At 36.1% G+C, this 18,709-nt stretch overlaps 4 protein-coding genes across 5 annotated transcripts; 2 read left to right on the plus strand and 2 right to left on the minus strand.

The window, feature by feature from the left end:
- Positions 1–412: 412 nt before the first annotated feature.
- LOC133039375 (uncharacterized) lies at positions 413–4,411 on the minus strand. Its single transcript, XM_061118259.1, has 5 exons — positions 3,545–4,411; positions 2,387–3,301; positions 1,540–2,057; positions 1,343–1,448; positions 413–751 (listed from the first exon to the last, which is right to left on the minus strand). The coding sequence occupies exons 1-5, from the start codon at positions 4,409–4,411 to the stop codon at positions 413–415; spliced, it is 2,745 nt and encodes a 914-aa protein (XP_060974242.1).
- Positions 4,412–7,823: 3,412 nt separating this feature from the next.
- On the plus strand, positions 7,824–11,998 carry LOC115725151 (NADH dehydrogenase [ubiquinone] 1 beta subcomplex subunit 9). The gene is made up of 6 exons (XM_030654582.2): positions 7,824–8,140; positions 8,242–8,283; positions 9,091–9,172; positions 10,780–10,835; positions 11,479–11,553; positions 11,730–11,998. The coding sequence occupies exons 1-5, from the start codon at positions 8,006–8,008 to the stop codon at positions 11,518–11,520; spliced, it is 357 nt and encodes a 118-aa protein (XP_030510442.1). The 5' UTR covers positions 7,824–8,005; the 3' UTR covers positions 11,521–11,553; positions 11,730–11,998.
- A 1,676-nt stretch (positions 11,999–13,674) lies between these two features.
- On the plus strand, positions 13,675–17,743 carry LOC115695470 (uncharacterized). 2 transcript variants are annotated; one of them, XM_061117778.1, is made up of 2 exons: positions 13,675–15,391; positions 15,954–17,743. In XM_061117778.1, the coding sequence occupies exons 1-2, from the start codon at positions 15,082–15,084 to the stop codon at positions 16,268–16,270; spliced, it is 627 nt and encodes a 208-aa protein (XP_060973761.1). In that variant the 5' UTR covers positions 13,675–15,081; the 3' UTR covers positions 16,271–17,743. The 2 variants fall into 2 exon arrangements, with proteins under 2 accessions (XP_060973761.1, XP_030478393.1); XM_030622533.2 differs by having other exon boundaries at positions 14,059–15,391; positions 15,957–17,743.
- On the minus strand, positions 17,138–17,787 carry LOC115724441 (small ribosomal subunit protein bTHXm). Its single transcript, XM_030653728.2, has one exon. The coding sequence runs from the start codon at positions 17,718–17,720 to the stop codon at positions 17,409–17,411; it is 312 nt and encodes a 103-aa protein (XP_030509588.2). The 5' UTR covers positions 17,721–17,787; the 3' UTR covers positions 17,138–17,408.
- Between the last annotated feature and the right edge of the window lie 922 nt (positions 17,788–18,709).

Genomic DNA, 18,709 nt, shown 5'->3' on the forward strand with positions numbered 1-18,709 from the left:
TTATGTATGACTATGTTTTATCGACATTATTTTCTGTGCATGTGGTTGTTTACTCTCACTATCTCAGATTTTTGTATATAATTGTGTATTTCACGACATTTTGCGATATGTAGCGACACTTTCACGACATGTTTGGAAATTTATTTTATTCTGGAGAAGGTCCTGAAAATGCGACTTTCCACGACTACACTAGCGACATGTCGCGATATAGGAAGAACTTTTATCAATTATGGAAAAATTTAAAAACTGCGACATTCCACGATTACACTAGCGACATGGTGCGATGTAGGAAGAACTTTTATCAATTCTGGAAAAAATAAAAAATAGCGACGTTTCACGATTAAGTTAGCGACATTTTGAGACATTAATGGAACTTTTATTTATTCAATGAAAAGTCGATATTTAGCGACGTTTAACGATTACATTTGCGACATGTAGCCTTGCAATATTTGCATAGAGATCCAGGCTTCACCTGTTTACCATTTAAATAACCTAACTTGCAGCGACGGCAGCCTTCGGGGAACCCTGGTGGTGGAGCCGACCATACACCTGTTTTGTTAAATTTTTTTTCAAGTTTTAGAAACCTCCACTCGTTCATAAGCCGTTCATCTTCAAAACGATTCATGTCGTCAAGCACTTTTTGCATTTGAGGCGTAATTTCCCCACAATCAGGCTCCTGCTTGATCTCTTCAGGAGTAAGAATCGGATATTTGCCCTTGTTCCTTCTAGTAGACATTGCTAAGAGAATTATCTTAAGAGGGAAAAAATTAAGAAAATATGTAACTTATGAGATAGACAATTGGCTTTTATAGAGAAAACTAGTAGTTGGGAAGGTGGGATAATAAATGTAAAAATTGAATTACACAATTGTACACATGTTTGTCATGCACAAAGCAATCTGGGCAATTTTCGCGACATGTCGCGACACAGAGCGACATGTTATCGACATAGTCAAGTAGTTGGTTAGGCGGGATAATAAATGTCACATTAATTACCATTTAATGTGGGAACGTCTTTTGTACCGACGTTTCGCGACATAATTGCGACATGTTAACGACAGCAACTGAAGAGTCAAAACATGATTGTACTATCGACATTTTTAGCGACATGTTCGCGGTGCTTTAGCGATATGAAACCAAACACTCAGAAACTAAAAATTTTCGACATTCAACGACATGTTAACGATTTTGTAGCGACATGTAAGTAAAAGTTTTAAAATTGAACACTTTTCCATATATAAAAACTGTACAGTACTAAAAACAACTATCGTCTATAATACAAAAAAATTACAACCCTTTTAAATTATATTTCACCAAGTTAAGTTCTGATAAAACAAGTCTACACACCACCGATCTCTGAACATTCTCATGCTATCGTCTGTAATGTTGTCCAAGGACCGATTCATGAGATGTTCGATGTACTCAAGTGCATACACCCCGCAATCACCACTGAAAAATTAACAACAAACACATTTAGAGACTGAACTGCATTTAAAGAGTAATGGCAAATTAAATAATAATATACTATATTAACAAATACCTTGTTTTACTTTGGGGAACCACCTCACTTGACATGCGTCTAGCATGCATTGATTTGAGTTGGCTACTGTCCCCTAAGTCCACATTGAGAATGTTGTTGTTGACTTGATCATAATAGCCAGTAGACCTCAGCAGATGTGGAAACAACTCAGTCCAAGGTAGCATGATGGCATCAAATTGTGCGTCGGTGGTGCATGATAAATCATTATCGTACACCCGAATCTGCCACATATCAATATCTACCTCAACAGCAACCCAATGTTTTTGATGATCGAAGTACAGGACGAAGTATATGAAGTTCAAATCCTTCCAACATGGCATGTATCTGCTCTCCATACCCAGATAATACTGGTTCACCGCATCTGGCCATTCGAACGTACTTCTGTCACCAGTCTGGCAGCTCCAAATGCCTATGAGGAATTGTGGAAGTGTTGTGTCCAAAATCACACCTGGCTGAGGGTACAACTCTGGAAAATGATGGCGTCTCCTCCTCATCAAGTGTGATATGGCATCTATGTGCTGCATAAAAAAAAGAGAAGATTAATCAATGTCGTAAATAAAGTCGCGAAACGTCGCTAACAATGTCGCCAGAAAAATTTGCCTAATGTCGCGACAATGTCGTCACAATGTTGCGACATGTCGTTAAACAGAAGCAATAAAAAAAGTGCCCCATGTCGCGAGAATGTCGTCACAATGTCGCGACATGTCGACAAATAAAACAGAAAGCAAAAAAACAACTGTATCAGCAGCAATGTCGCGAAAATGTCGCGACAATGTCGCCAACACATCGACAATAACATATATGTTGCAAAATCAGAAAAAAAACTAATTAATGATTAAATACTTACATCATCGTGAAGCCACTCCGACCTAAGAAATAAAATTGTGAAGAACTTCACATCGCCAACACCGGTGTGCACATTCCTAGGTCGAGCATTGGGAATTTCTCCAATCAACCACCTCTTGAACGTACGAAGCAATCTACGGTCTGCTGGTCTCTCCGGGTCTACGTTCTCCGGAAGAACTCGCCTCTTTTTCTTTTCCGCAGTGTAGTCGTTCAAGTACTTTGGCGGCTTCCTCTTCCTCACAAATGGCACATTTTCTGGGGGTGCAGGTAGAAGTAGGACTTCGTCCTGTGATTGTGTATCCCCAATGGCCGTGATAATTGCTTCCAATGGAGTTGACGGTGCCTCGTTATCATCTGCTTCCCAATCTTCTGGGAAGACATCTTCGTTATCACTCGCCTGTTCTTCCTCATTTTGCGGTGCAGGTGTGGGCTCTCCAGGTGTGGCCACTTCTTTTACCATAGCCATCAACTCGTCCATCTTAGCCAGTAGAGTCTCCTTCAGATCTTTCTGACTATCTGTGAAGGACCGCCTCATGCTGAGATGGCTATTTACTAACCCCGTCTGTGCCAACATGACGGCTTCCTGCTGGGACTCAAGCTTCTCCAGCCGGGCCTCAATACTATCCAACCTCTTTACAAGGTCAGTGTCCACAGTTGTACTGGTTGGAGCAGAAGGACCTGCTGAAGTAGATGGCTCGTGTACTTCAGGTGCCGGTGGTGGTGGAACTAAATTTGCCTTTGTGACGGCCTCGTTGATGGTCTTCGCTTGAGTTTCAAACACGGACTCCTGTGTACCATCAACGTCTACCGTTTGTTCTACGTCCATCTCAAAGCAAAGAGGGGCTTTACCCTCATTAATACTCTTAAAGTATGCCTCTTCACTGGGCCGGGGAAACAAGCACTTCTTCACCACCAACTGAAACAAAAAAGGAACACAGAATAATTAAAAACTCTGAAAAGAAGTCAAATATTATGATAATTGTAAACATGCAGCACAATGTCGCTATATGTCGCTAACATGTCGCGACATATGTCGCGATAAGCGATGTAGCAATTTCTTTTGCGATATCGCATAATATCGCTAACAAATCGCGAACAATGTCGCAAATGTTCATTTTCAATAAATTTAAATAAAATACTGAACAGTTAAGAAACATACCCGACTGTTGAATAACAGTGCAATGTCGGTTGCCTTCACATCTTGTTTCCGCTGGCCCTCCGGTGTTTTCCAGCTCAACATTCTGGGGAACTTGGTCCCGTTGCAGTGGGCATACTTCTTCCCCAACTTCTCAATTGCTTCGTATGCCCAGTACTGAAAGGCAGGCACATAGCCACTAACAGTGTACTTTGCCTCCTGAGAAATCTTCTTCCCCTTCTTCTTGTCAACATTATCCTTGTAATGTTGCATATTCTTTCCTAATGTCTCCATCAGCTTACGGAAAGCGCGCTCGCCCCACGGATACTTAAAGAAGAATTCGAGATCGTTAACAAACTTCAACATCTCAGGCCAAACTTGGACATTGCCCTCCTTTGATACTAATACACCTTCAATGAAAGCGATCAGTCCAAGCTTGTAGGCATCATCTTTATCTTCGCACCTCTCAAGTTGGAGCATAAGGGAGTCCAACTGAACAGAACTCTTCCCTTCAAAATAAGTCCGAACTAGATGGTCGTTGGACTTGGCGTGTATTTCCTCGTCTGTAGGGGCACTACCCATAGGTAAGCCAGTAATGAGTCCAAACTCTATCCGTCCGAATCTCATGTCATTTCTCCCTACATGAAACCAAACCTCATCCTCCTTCTCTGTGTCCACTTTCATTTTTCTTAAGAGGAGGCTGTGGACCAACGCGCCGGAGAAAGTCAACTCTCCAGCTTCCCAAAAGTGTCCGAAAGGACTAGCCTTCACTGTCTCAACCAAATCCATCTCAGTAAACTTGGCCTTGATATATCTGAACCTATCTGTACCCCGATAGGTAAGACGTCCCGTGAAATGAGAGGAAATTAGAAGTTTAAGTTCAGGTGCCATCTGCAAAATTGTCAACAAATTTGTTAGAAGTATGTCGTTAAAGATGTCGCACTATGTCGCTAATTATCGTGAAACATAATACAGGTTACTGCTAATCATATCGCTAACTATGTTGCCATTATGTCGCTACCATATCACTAACAACAAACAGGACGATAAAAACACATGAATCCTAGGTACGACTGTCATATATCGCTAACCGAATCGCAAACATGTCGCCAAACACATACAAGTCGATAAAATCATGAAACCTACACACTCAACACTATATATCGCGAAGTGGCTCGCTAATGTATCGCTAAAATGTCGATAAACAAACGGTTTCTTATAAATTTTGAACTTTCCCAAGACGATGTCGCGCTATGTCGTGAACATAGTCGCGACACGTCGCAAATTGTGCAAAAACCAGAACACAGATCGGCATCAATGAAATTCAAACGAAATAAAATTTTTTTCAAAATAAAGTAAATACATTTCTTTAAAATGAAGCACAAACAAATAAAAACTAATCAAAACAATAAAAAAGTTTAGACAAATACCTTTTTTACTGTTTCGGATCTGGGTTTTGTGTAGGGGTGTCGCGAGTTTGGGGTTTCACGATATCGTCTCCAATGGTCTGGTGCTCGTCTCTCTGTGTTTCACGATATGTAACGGGCTTCCACGATTTGGTCTTCAAAGTTTTCGCGATGTCGCGATGTCGTCTGGAGGTGGTGGGTTTCGCGATTTCGCGATTTCGTCTGGAGGTGGTGGTTTTGTTGGGGTCGGGTGGGGTTTCGTAGCAGACTTGGTGGGTTGTCGTTGGTGGTCCGGTGACTTGAGGTGGTGGTCCGGTTAGGGGAGGGTGGGTGTCGTTTGGGTTGCGTGAAAACGAGAGACAGAGAGAGAGAGAAAAGAGAGAGTTAGAGAGAGAGTGGTAATTTGAAATGGGGAGGGTATTATTGGGATTAATCTTAATTGGAGGTTATTTTTTGTACTATTTTTTGGCTAGCATATTAAAACAACACATGCTATTTTTAAGCATGTATTGTCAAATTTCCCTTACAAATTTTATATTTTAGTTCTAATTTAATCCGTATAATAATTCAAATTTAATTCAATTATTTATGATAAGTTACTTTTTAAGGTAAATACTATTTTGGAGTATGTATTTTATAAAAATTATCAGTTAAGTTTTTTGTTTTGTTAAATAAGAAAATGGATCCTGTATTTTTTAAAATAGTAAAAATAGAATTTTTAGCTTAATTTTTGATAACTTTTTTTTTTAATATAACAAACTTAAAGGCAATTTCTAACACGAATAGATAAAAAAAATGTAAATAGTTTTATCATAACATTTAAATCAAATTATTATTAAATTTTATTTTGACCAAAAAATCAGTTCAAAGTCTTATTTGTACCATTTTGAAAAATATAGAGTTCATTCTATCATTGAACAAAACAGATAGTCTAATTGATAATTTTTGCAAAACACACAATCCAAAATGGTATTTACCCTACTTTTAATATATTTATTAAAAAAAATATGTTTTTCACATAATTATCAACAAAATAAAATAAATTATGATTGTATTATTTCTCTAACAATAAATAAAATAAAAAATAACAAATTCAAAGAAAAAATAAAAAACATTGTGTGTATAAAGAAATATAGAAACTCAAAAACGCAGAAAACGAGCTATGGGTTGAGAACTCCAATGATTGGTGGAGATTTCGGGGGTTTCGAAGTGGTTGAGCTTGTGGATTTTGAGGATTCGGGGTAGAGACAGGGAGACTTAGAGAGAGAGAGACCGTGAGAGAAGACGATGACGGAGGCTTGTGACTGGGGTTTTAGCTTTAGGTATGAGTTCGACGGTGAGGTTCTGGGTTACGGGTGCACATCAAGTGGGTTTTATTGGGTTTCAAATTTTTCGAGTTCGTGCGTATAGAATTAGTAACCCGAACCCACCCATTTGTGTGACTGGGTTTTCGAATTTCGGGTGCGGGTGGGTCGGGTTCAAAGTTGAACTAGGTCCAAGTGAGTTTTGACTGGGTTCGGGTTAGGTTGACCTTTCTGGTTTTTTCTTTTTCTTTTTGAAAAATATCATTTTTATACATTTTTTCATAAAAAATAAAAAAAAAATAAAAGAAGAAAAAAATAAAAAATGATATATCATTGTTTAGAATTAGGTTTTTTTTTTTTTTTTTTTGTTTTAAGTTTATGTTTTGAAAAAATGTATAAAAAAATTAAAATATATATATTCGGGTTTCAGGTGAGTTTGAGTGTAATTCGATTTTTTCGGGTTTGGATTAATGAAATTTGAACCCAGTTGGTGATGAACAAGATGTAACCCGAATCCAGTTTACTAAAATTGAAATCTATTTTTTTTTTCGAGTTTTGAGCCGGGTGGGTTTTGGGTGTAAATGTGTGTCCCTATTCAACGTTGTAGAGTTAAGAGAGTTAGAGAAGGAGACTTTTTAAATTATAAAAGTATTTTTAGAAGAAAAAATATTAAAAATCATATTTTTCCCTTTAATATTAAAAGAGCAAGTTTATGGGAAACTAAAATTTTCTTTTAATCTACAATCTGAAACCATCAACCATGCCCTCATCTCTTGCTCGTTTGCATTTGATTGCTGGAGCCAATGTGCAACTCCAGTAGTTTTTGATCCTGGTGTTTCTTTCGGTAATTGGTGGAGACCATCTTTAAGAAAGCTGAAGCTGATATGATTTGTCTTATTGCCATGTATAGCTGGGCAATCTGGAAGGCTAGGAACAAGGTTGTTTGGAAAAAGAAACACTCCTCTGTTAATGACGTGCTTACTTCTGCACAAGTAGCTCTTGATCACTGGAATAAAGTTCAGGATAAAATTTCGTTGTCATCAATCTGTCTGGAAAGCATTGGTGATGGCGCTGAGTCATGGACTAAACCCGCCGAAAACACAATCAAGATTAATGTAGATGCAACACTCTTTGATAGCGACAATAAGTATGGTTTCAGAATTGTTGCCTGAAACCATCTTGGTCACCTTGTTGCAGCACGGGCCGATTGCCATGGCAGAAGATATGCAGCTGAAGTCATTGAAGCTATGGGGATTAAAGAAGCTCTCAGTTGGGTAAAAACTAATAATTGGCAACATGTTCAAATTGAGACGGACAATCTTGTTTCAGTACAAGCTATTCGAAGCAACCAAGCATTGAGGTCCACTTTCGGCCTTTTAATCAAAGACTGCCAACTTTTGTTATCTACCCTCCCAAATGTTAATTTATTTTTTATTAGACGATCAACAAACCGAGTAGCACATTATGTTGCTAGACATTCTCGGTATCAATCTGATCGTAGCATTTTTGATATTTTTAATTCTGGTGAACTCTTACATCTTTTATATTCAGAATGCTAAATTATTTAATAAAGTTGATATTTCATCTCAAAAAAACAAAAAAAATCTTTTAAAAAAAAGAGTTTGCTTTACAAAAAAAATATAGTACATAGTAACGGTGTCGTTTTGATAATTTTGGTCAATGAAAGAAAATGCAAATTGTTAGTCCCAACCTTGCCTTTATAGTTGAGACTTGAGACTACAGAGAGAGAGAGAGAGAGAGAGAGAGAGAGAGAGATGAGCGCACTGTGGAGTAGCGGCGGATACGTAGCTCGGAGAGCAGCTCAGAAGGAGAGGGTTCGGATCCTCTACCGGAGAGCCCTCAAAGATACTCTCAACTGGGCTGTTCATCGCCACCTTTTTTACCAAGATGTAACCCCACTCCTCTCCTTTTCTATTTTTTTAAAATCTTTACTTCGATCCTTTCAATTTCTCGTTTCATCCTTCTTTCTTTTAATATTATGTGATTTCAGGCTTCAGAGCTTCGTGAAAGGTTCGAGGCCAACAAGAATGTGGTTAGTTTTCCTTTTTCCCTCTTTTAATTTCTGATTTTGGGTTGCATTGTGTATATATATATATATATATATATATATATATATTTGTGAATGAATCCAAATTGGATTTTTGAAATCTGGGTAATGAGGCATTTGATTGATTGCTGTTATAACTTTTTCATATTTTAGTGCGTTGGTTAAGGAGATATCAAAATATGAATTTGGGGGAAATTTTGTTGCAGTGTTGCAGCTTATCAAAATTTAAATCATCAGACGAAACTGAACAGCATACGTAAACCTGTTTTCCTTTTCAGTTTGTTTGATTTTGGTTTGAAAATCTCAAGAAAACTATCTATTTTATAAATTGCTGCCAAAAGTTTTTGCATTTGTTATAGGGAAATTTTATGCTATTCACAGTTTAACATGTTATTCAAACCTTCCTACACTAAATTTTCTATATGTGGACAAAGATTATTGATGCGGTGATTTTGATTGGTTGCTAGACATTAATATTTTTCTCATCCAACTTTAGTTGGGATAGGCAAACATCTGAAAATATTGGTTCTATGATTTAGATTATTAAAAATAAGATGCTGCTACTCGTTTATTCAAAATATAGATTAAAGAACATCTAGTCTTTCATTCTTTATTCATTGAGCTTAACAAATTCATGTATGATGGTGGTGACAATGAGAGAAATACTTAAGTGATGGTAATAATGGTATGCATCTGTAATAAGTCAATTGAGATATATGCTAATGATTGTATTCTTTTATTGTTTCTTTGTTAGACTGTTTGCTGAATGAATCTGTGTCACTTTATTTACAGGAAGATCCCGACACAATTGATAGACTAATTGCTGATGGGGAGGCATCTTATAATAAGTGGCGACACCCTGATCCTTATATTGGTAAGACTTGTAATAGAATTTAATAGAATAACCAAATTGATTTGCAAACCTCTCATGAAAAATTCAAGATAATGTAACAATACAGGAACCATCAATCAGCAGAGACATAATATATAATTCTTACCCTAACATGCATGAGATAGCTTCTTCATTTTTTAACTAAGTTCTTTGCCTAATCCTACCTAACCCTACAATTTTTGGGGACCAACAAACAACAGCAATTGCTATGTAAGTGCTCTAGAGGGGACTTGAACATCAGATTTTGTAAATAGCAAACCACATACATGAGATGGTTTTCGAGCTTCTCATACATTGTAATAGAATTTAAGCAGTGTTAGGCCTCTATTATTCGCAGATTTGGATTTGAATTGTCACTGAGATTTGGGTTATAATTTATAAAGTTGTCTCATGAATGGAAGTCGGCAGCATTTTCTTGACTTCGATCACAATTATTATTTTAGTTCATAACGACCCTTCATGTATTACCTTCCATTTCCCACCCACATATGTATACAATATACCCAACACAAAGAGTCCTATTTAAAATTAGAGCAAGCCTGCCTGCAAACAAACAAGTACTTGATATGCTTGGGTTCTTTATAAGTTACGAAAAGAAAAACTAGTTGGAAATTTTATTATAATTATTTGAAGGACAAAAGAATCTTAAAACAGTTGTTCATTTCTTTGAGCTCATACAAGATTAGAACCTCGGTGGTTGTAGTTGGTATACTATTTCTATGAATGTCATGGTGCAACAAAATTAACATCAGAACGTGTTACTTTATTGAACTTCTTCACATAGTGCTTGATTACTTGTGTTTTTCTCATATATATCCCACACTGTTACATCTTCATTTTATTAGTATTTATTTATGAACCTCCTTCAGCCATTTTCTTTCATACGGAAAGGTAGTGTTCCTCCACAAGCGAAAGTGTTTGATTAGTTGCTTTCCTTGGGGATTTGGAATACATGTTGGGTTGCAAAACATAAATCTCCGAAGTGTTTTAGCTTCCAGTTGGCGTGTCAATTAATTCCCATTGTATTTACACTGCGCATTTGCCAGAAGACTTTGGTGCAAATTGTGAAATGAATTAAATATCTGTTTGGTATTTCTTAGATGCTGTGTTGTTATGATCCAGAGGGAGTCACTGCACTAATACTAATGGTAGAAGCTCCAAGTAGAGCTTGTTTAGCAGTCTACTGGTCTTTATGGTTGGAAGAAATAGAATAATTTTTTAGGAAAAGCAAGAAGATGTTGAGTTTTATGGAATAGCATTATATATTTTATGGCTTTGGGGCGGTTGATATCAACGAGTTTTACAATGTATTGCTGTCAATTTTTTTGACGGACTTGAGCCATTTCTTGTGAAGTATTATGAGTTCAGGCCAGGGACCTCTTGTCCCTAAATGTTGTTCTTCTTTGAATTTTTCTTTCTGTTTCTCATTACATGTGTGTGTATATATTTATACATGTACCTAGAGCATTGCTATACAAGCGAGTTTTCAATGCTTTGTAATAATATCAATGTGTTCCTTTGCCCGCTCCTATTCATGTTTGTGCTTTTGTTCCATACTCATGATGTCAACTATTTACTACTCTGTGCAGTACCTTGGGCTCCTGGTGGCAGTAAGTTTACTCGAAACCCAACTCCACCTTCAGGGGTAAGATATTTTTTATAATTCATTATTTGTCATTTTCATTCACAACATATGCTTTTCAAAATTTACTGTCTTTGCATGTCAAAATTTGATGCTGGATTAACCTCAAGAGGTGATCTTGTGGTAAGGAGTGATCTGAGGGCCACTGGGAGGTCTCCCATTTGAACTACTACGGCCAAAACTTACAAAAAACAATTCATGCTGGGTTTGATCTTTTGAAAAATAAAGTTATTTTCTTCACAAAAAGGCATAGTTAGATGAAAATATTTAAAAAGCCTGGCATCTCTCTCTCTCTCTCTCTCTCTCTCTCTCTCTCTCTCTCTCTCATGTGGATAGACTTGTTCATTATAGAGAAATCTTCAGGAAAAGAGATTGGTTTTTTATTTCTAGTAATAATTGAATACACAATAATTTTATTGGCCTATGTACTATATAGATCCATGTAAGTAAAATGATTTATTTTCACTTTATTTCTTCATCGTTATAACCTATAAGAAAGTTCTTCTATTTCCCATGATGGATTTACAATGATATGCTACTTATTTACAATGTTATGCTACTTATTTTGGTTCCTGGATTTGAATTAGCATTTTGGGTTGTTTATTTAAATAATTCAGACTAATTCTGGTACAATTTGTCGATGCAGATTGAGATAGTATACAACTATGGGAAAGAAGACAATGACTAAATCCTGCTAGTGTTCTATCAAAAATAAATAAAGGTGAGCCACTTATGGATATCTGGTTTTGCTTTATCTGAACCGCTTTTCCACAACACTTTTAATGGGCATTCAAATGGCTGTTAAGAGTAGAATGAATATGTAAATAAGAGCTTCTAAAGAAGCTTAGCTTATGACTTGTCTTTTGATGTTTATCCTAAAATTGTTTTGTGATGTAGATTATGATGACCAGTGGCAACTGATTTTGAAGATAATGTTGGAGCCAGCATTTTTGATGTGTTTGTGAACAAATTGTTGCTTTAAAAAAACTCTCAAAAGTGCTGAGATACTTAGTTGTTGTTATTATTTATTTCGGTACATCTGTTGAATGGTTTTGTTACAGAAACAAATTTGACTGTGCTGCAAAGTTGGTTGAATTAACCATTGATGCTTTTTAAGCTCTTACTTTGTTTGTTTCCATATAAATAAATTGCTTTCCTTTTCTTTCCTTTTTGGGCTAAAAATTTTCACATTTGCCTTAATTCATTGGAAAAAGCCCCATATACCATAAAGATGGACTCACAACAGCCTCAATTTTAAAATAGCAGATGAAGGTTGAAGTTATCTATGGATGTAACTTACAAGTAAAAATATCACTATTGTGCATTTATCGATGAGAATGCCAATGTTTACATTTAATATCGGTCTTATACATTTTAATTTAATGTATTGTTGTTGGCATGAATAGTGAGCCAAAGAGGAATCGAAGCTAATCCAACTCAATTGAAATCTCTTTTTGAGATAAATGAGCTTGCAAATGTGCAAGAAGGATAGAGTGATCAGAAAAATTGCAGTTTTGGGAAGGTTCATTTCAAATATGTATGATTGCATCAAGAAGAGCTCGAATAAACTTTGGGGAGCAGGGCAAGTTGAAGGTCTGGATTAAATTAAGAGCTATCTGAGATTGCCGTCAATTCTATATGCTCGCAGGTCGCATGAAGAGTTGTTCATGTACTTAGCAGTTAGTGACATAGTGGTTAGTGTTGTGCTTTTCAGAGAAGAAGAACAAAAATAGATATCGGTATTTTACGTTAGTAAGATGTTGTTAGAACCAGAGGCTCGATATACCACAATGGAGAAGTTGGCACTTGCCCTGATCACTGCCAAAAAGAAGCTCAAACTATATACTGAAACCCATCCAATAACAGTTCTGATAAACTATCCCTTAAGAAAAATTTTGAACAAGCCAGATTTATTTGGAAGAATGGCCAAATTGGCAATAGAACTTGAAGTGTATGATATATCATATCTCCCGAAAAAAATTCCTCAATAAAGAGTACTCATTGCGTAAGTTTTTCGTCACCTTGGATTTGTGTAGCTTCAAAATTTGATACGGGCATCGTACTAAAGATTTTGAGTCCAATAATTCATAACCTGAAATACCAAGGGTCGGTTGTATGAAGACATACTATGAACAGTGTAGCAAGTAATCAAGTAGTATATCTCACACTGATCAAGCTCTTGTGAAAAAGACAAATTCAAGTCGTGGTAGGAGTAAGTCAAGAGGAAAATCTGATGATAAAAGAGACAATCGTGCTCACTCATGTTCATGGAAGGAATTCGAGTGCTACTCTTATAAAAAAAAAAGAACATTTAAGGGGAATTGTGAGGAACTGGCCAAGTACCTTGAAGTAATGAGGAATTAAGAATACAAATGCACATCAGATTCTACTAGTGTTGTTGGTGAAAGTTTTGAAAGTGACATTGATGTTTTGTTTATCATAGCCGATGAAAATGTTTCTAACTCTTGGATTCGGCTTTTGGTTGTTCGTTCCACATGTGTCCATATAAGGAGTGTTTTGATACTTATAAGGAATATGATAGTTGTACTGTTTTGATGGGCAGTGATTTTAGCTTTAAAGTTAATAGAATAGGAACTATTGATGTCAAGATGTTAAATGTATTATGAGAACACTAACTGATGTAAGACATGTTCCAACTTTAAGGAGGAGCTTGATTTCATTGGGAGCTTTGGATACTTGTGGCTACGACTATTTTGCAAAAGATAGTGAAATAATTATATAAAAAAAAAAAGGTGGCGTAGTAGTCGTGAAGGGTAATAAAGAGTGAAATTTGTATAACTTAGTCAGCAAGACTATTTTAGGTGGAGCTGAGAACCAAGTCACAAAAAATATTTAGTAAGAGTGAAGGAATGCAACAAGAGGAGAAGACTCAAATTCCAGTTAGAGATTGTTTGAAGAAAAAAGACATTGGTAAAAGATTGAAGAAAGTGAAAAGAAGCTCTCAAGTGAGGTTCAATGAGAGTATGAACTCAATGATTTTAGTTGTGAGTTTAGAGAATTTGAGTTAATGTGGAGATTGTTGAACTTTGACTCAAATTTATTTTAGAGCATTGTTATTGGACACCAATGGTGCCTAACACCTTCTAGACGTGTCGTCTTGCGATTTACTAACGATACTCTCTAAAAATTATTACATTAAACTATATGAGACCCAATACTTAATTGCATCAATAGTTATATTAACATGTAGGAGGGTGCTAAGCACCACTGGTACCTTTTAGCATTTCTCTTAATTTTATTTTATTAATTAACATGTTTAAAATTTTTTGTTAACTAAGTTTTGAAGAGTTTTCTTGAGAAAGCTTTGGAGTATTTTGGTGTCCAAATTTATTTTTCTATATATATGTTTGTTTTGTATGTGAGAAGTAGAGTGTGTGTGTGAGAGAGAAGAAGAGTGAATTGTGAAAAGAGAGGTGTGAGAGAGCGAGAAAAAAAGCAAAGAGTGTATTGAGATTTGGATGGAGAAATTGAAATGATGAGTGTATGTAATTTAAAGTTATAAGTGTAATATATCTGTGGATTTGGTAGTTTTACCCGACCGAATAAATTTCTTTAGATAGTTGTTTCTTTAAAAGAAGCTTTAGATAGATAGTTAACAATAGCTTGAATAAGGTAAGACTTTGAGAGTTGATTTATGAATCAGTTGAATAGAAATTTCAAAATAGATAGGTGTCACAAATGATGAATTGATTTCTTACATGTTATTTCTTGTTTAAGTCCTAATGTGTTTGCTAAACAAAAATTGTGATGTGTAATCATATACAGAAGAAATGGTTAAAAAAGTTTGGTTGCACACTCTTAAAAATGATAAAAAGAAAAGAAATTGTTTGACCTGCCAAGTCATTTTCACCCAAAAAACCAGGACACAAGTAGCCCAACTTGTTGGGTCATGCAAACTGAGAGAGATTCTCATGAAAAAAGTGCAAAAACACAAAGAGAAACACTATGTATTTGTTGGTGTGTCATGCATAGAGAGAGAGAGAGAGATAAAGGTACATGCTCTCAGTTTGTTAGGTCACACTCTATACAGGTGAGAGAGATCATTGGCTGACTGAAAGCCTCCAAATTGCAAAATCACATAATCTAATAGAAATGCCATGACAAACCTGCCTGTATCATTAAGCTTAACCACACCTCAATGAAGGAAATAAATTTGAAAGCAGTCTATTGATTTTCATGCAATTTACTCATCTCCCATAGTTTCTCTCTGAAAGTCTACTAAGTAGGAATGGATGAAAAAGAAGATGTAACGGTGAAGAAGATCGATCAAGATGTCACAATTTTTCGCCTGACACCTATAAGAATAGCAGTATCCCTCCTCTCTGTTTTCCTGCTCTTCTGCATCATTCGTTTAGGTTTCCAAGTTGCAACAGGGGTGGAACCAGAAAGTAGTCGAAAGAACTGGGGTTTTCGTATTGGTGTAGTGACTTTAATCGTTGGTGTCCTGTTTGTCGCTCTTGGCCTTCCCATACTGATAAATCTGTTTCTCAAAATGTCTGAACAGTTGCAGAGGCATGAAGTATCAGGCATCTATACAGGTATTAGAACTAAAGCACATTGTTTCACTATAGTTTGAGCAGTACATTCAGAAATTTTTATCCTAGTACCTGATGCCTTTAGAATTGAACTATCGGGTTTCGATGGAAAGGATATCTAGTTCTTCTGGCAGCCATTTTCTCAAGTAGTTTTGTACAATTTATTGTTTTTAATTCTAAATCAATTAAATCTAATTCCACAATCAGAAACCTATAGAAGAAAGGTTGGTTGGTGGGAAACTAAAAAATTGTCAGTTGTAACTGTTTCAAAGCTAAGAATTGGGAGGGTTCAAATCTAGTGGTGGTGTACCTTAAACTATCATTGTTGCATAAGATCAGTTAAGCAATATTGACCAAATACACAGATGATATACATTGAATCTTATAGCTATGATTTGACCAAATATGTAGAATCTTATGCTATAAAATAACCCTTTTAACTATATGTTCATGCATTAGCAACTTCCTCTCTTCATTAAATATATAACACTATTTTTCTGTTACTTCAAAATGAGATTTTTTCAATAAATATCACCAGTCTCACTTAGCTTATGTAATAATGAAGCAGATGGAGAAGAGATGAAGCCACTACGTACAATCATTATTCGAATCTTGGTGACCTTGATGACAATGTTCATGCTCGCATGGGCCTCTTACACTGGTTATAGGCTTACAACAGAGCCAAGGAGAGATGACAAGTACTATCCCCTAATATTTCCAATTGGCATAGTTACTATTGTGTTTGGTGCAGTCTACATTATCATTGGTCTAGCCATAATTGCAGATTTATCACTATCTCTAACAGTGAAGTTAATGCTGAGACGCAGGAAAGGATCCATAGTTCATGAAGACAACACAACAGAGACAAAAATTTCCGTTTGAAAACTATTATGACCCGTTACATAGGTGTCCGTAGTTATGTTTTTCCTGATTAGTATGAGATCTTAACTCTATCTAAGGCTGTTCTGAGCAAAAAAGAAAATAATAAACCATTTGTACCACTTATTCTAAGATTTCTTCATCCCTTTGTCAGACATCTAAGACTCATACTTCTATTAACGAATTGTTCTCCTTTGAGGAACAAGTACTTATAAGCATAATATGAATCAGAAAATCACTAACATCCTGCAGAATTGGTATAAAATTAATCAAAAGCCGGACAAAGACAGTTATGAACTAGGGTCACTAACTAAAGGGGCTAAACACTACCATAATTAGTTAAATTATGCACACAATAAATGATAAGAGTTTGCAAACCTATAAGGATTTGTTCTTCTACACTTTAAGCCTGAAATTGTACTTAGTACTTATGAAACAATATCATGGTAATATACAGGGCTCTAATGAGCAAAAGCAATGAAAGCTCTCCTATTCTTCATCTACTCAGCTCATCAACATTCCCCCTATTATTACACTAAGTTGTACAAATTTCTTATATGTATCTAACATATAATTAGAAGAAGAAGAAGATCATAACACTATGTACTCATTCAAATTAGAATGCAGCAATGATAACATTATTTACTTCTTCATTTTCTCTTTCAATACTCAAAAATGAAGCTCACAATGTCAATTCAAAATTGTGAATGCCAACATGGGATTTTCACCAATAAATACTTTCTTAAATCTGAATTTCTTATAAGTATTGAGCTTATTCATTAGCTTCTAAGAGCCCCAAATAACATAAAACAGAATTCAAAGACTCCCAATAAAAAGAAAAGAAAGTAGATGAAGTTCAAGTACTCAAAATGTCAAAAAGAAACAATTTTTCTGAGATTATTTGATTGTTTATCCTACATTTCGATTGTAAGCAAACACACAGAGCATCATCATAACATATCCAAATGCTGAACCAAAACCCTAGTTGATACACAAACAAAATCACAGGGCTTTTACTCATAATAATTCAACTTCAAAAATGTACACATTTTCAACCCACAAAAACCCTAGAAACTTCAAGCAAATAAAGTTGAGCTATAACCTAACAAAGAGAAAGAGAAAGAAAGAGGCAAAGAGATTTCTAGATAAGCTTGAAAGGGAGAGGCCAAGGAGTGGACCTGGGGACCTCAACCTTGTCTTTGATGCGCTCGATCTTCTTCTCCTTCTTTGGTCTGGAGTTTCCGTACGATCCCTTGAACCTCTTTCCCTTCTTCGTCTTCTTGTCCCCTCGTCCGCACAAGATCGGAACCCGTATCTCGCCGGCCGGCCCACCTGAGGTTGCCGAGAAAGACATTGATGATGATGATGATGATGACGCCATGAACGGAGGTCGTCGAAGCTCCGTCATCACTATTCGTCTGGCTATGGCGCCGCACCACTGTACCATCGCCATAGTTTTTTTCTTCTCTTTAGTTTGGTTTTTGGACTTTGCTTTGCGGCACTTGAAAATGGGAGAAAGCTACTTAAATGTCAAAAATACCCCCACACTCTTCATTTTTAGAGCTATTTTGCATTAAAATTGTCTCTTCTTTTTACCTTGGGATATTGAATTTTATGAATTTTTTAAAGAAAAAAAATATATATTTCTTGAAGTGAAATGATAAAAAAAAAATTGTGTCTCAATTGAGTGTCTAATTTATTATAAATTGGCATTTGTAACACAAACTTAATGCATTATGATCGAGTTGGTTGAATGTCTAATTTATGGCTCTCAAACTCGATATGAGTAAAGCTTATGATTAAGTTGATTGGATGTTCTTAGAGACTATGCTGATTCGTATGGGATTTAGCCGCCATTTTGTGTCACTTGTTATGAACAGTTGTTATGAACAGTGTAACTACTGTCACTTATAATGTGACTTATGAGGGGAGAGTTATGGGGCCTATTCATCTTGGTAGAGAAATAAGGTAGGGGATCCTCTATCCCCATATTTGTTTTTTGTTTGTGCTGAGGGGCTTTCATCTTTGTTGCGGCATTATGAGAATAAAAAATGGTTGACGGGCTATCAAGTTGCAAGAGGTGCACCTCGAGTATCACACATGTTATTTGCGGACGATAGTTATGTGTACTGCAAGACTAATGAGAATGAAGCTATAAGAGTGCTACAGCTCCTACAAGTGTATCAAAGAGCCTCGGGACAGCAAGTTAACAATGCGAAATCATCAATTTTTTCAGCAAGAATACGAATGATGATACTCAGCATAAGATGTGCGAGTTGTTGGGAATGGAGGAAGCTATGGAGAATAGCTTGTATTTGGGGCTGTCATGTACTATGGGAAGAAACAAGAATGCTATTCTTGGATTCCTTAAGGATAAAATGCAAAAGAAAATCTTTTCTTGGGAAAGCCATTTCTTGTCAAAAGCGGGAAAAGAAATGTTGA

This window comes from Cannabis sativa, chromosome 6, assembly GCF_029168945.1.
Source record: "Cannabis sativa cultivar Pink pepper isolate KNU-18-1 chromosome 6, ASM2916894v1, whole genome shotgun sequence".
Taxonomy (NCBI): domain Eukaryota; kingdom Viridiplantae; phylum Streptophyta; class Magnoliopsida; order Rosales; family Cannabaceae; genus Cannabis; species Cannabis sativa.

What these genes read in the sequence shown, in the direction of transcription:
- LOC133039375 (XM_061118259.1), bottom strand. Translation starts at nt 4,411, where the DNA reads ATGGCACCTGAACTTAAACTTCTAATTTCCTCTCATTTCACGGGACGT. An exon ending in GTTCCCCAAAGTAAAACAAG is followed by an intron (nt 1,449 to 1,539) that starts GTATTTGTTAAT and finishes TTAATTTTTCAG; the next exon opens with TGGTGATTGCGGGGTGTATG. An exon ending in TGTTCAGAGATCGGTGGTGT is followed by an intron (nt 752 to 1,342) that starts GTAGACTTGTTT and finishes TTCCCTCTTAAG; the next exon opens with ATAATTCTCTTAGCAATGTC.
- LOC115725151 (XM_030654582.2), top strand. Translation starts at nt 8,006, where the DNA reads ATGAGCGCACTGTGGAGTAGCGGCGGATACGTAGCTCGGAGAGCAGCT. An exon ending in TCGAGGCCAACAAGAATGTG is followed by an intron (nt 8,284 to 9,090) that starts GTTAGTTTTCCT and finishes CTTTATTTACAG; the next exon opens with GAAGATCCCGACACAATTGA. An exon ending in ACACCCTGATCCTTATATTG is followed by an intron (nt 9,173 to 10,779) that starts GTAAGACTTGTA and finishes TACTCTGTGCAG; the next exon opens with TACCTTGGGCTCCTGGTGGC.
- LOC115695470 (XM_061117778.1), top strand. Translation starts at nt 15,082, where the DNA reads ATGGATGAAAAAGAAGATGTAACGGTGAAGAAGATCGATCAAGATGTC. An exon ending in AGTATCAGGCATCTATACAG is followed by an intron (nt 15,392 to 15,953) that starts GTATTAGAACTA and finishes GTAATAATGAAG; the next exon opens with CAGATGGAGAAGAGATGAAG.
- LOC115724441 (XM_030653728.2), bottom strand. Translation starts at nt 17,720, where the DNA reads ATGGCGATGGTACAGTGGTGCGGCGCCATAGCCAGACGAATAGTGATG.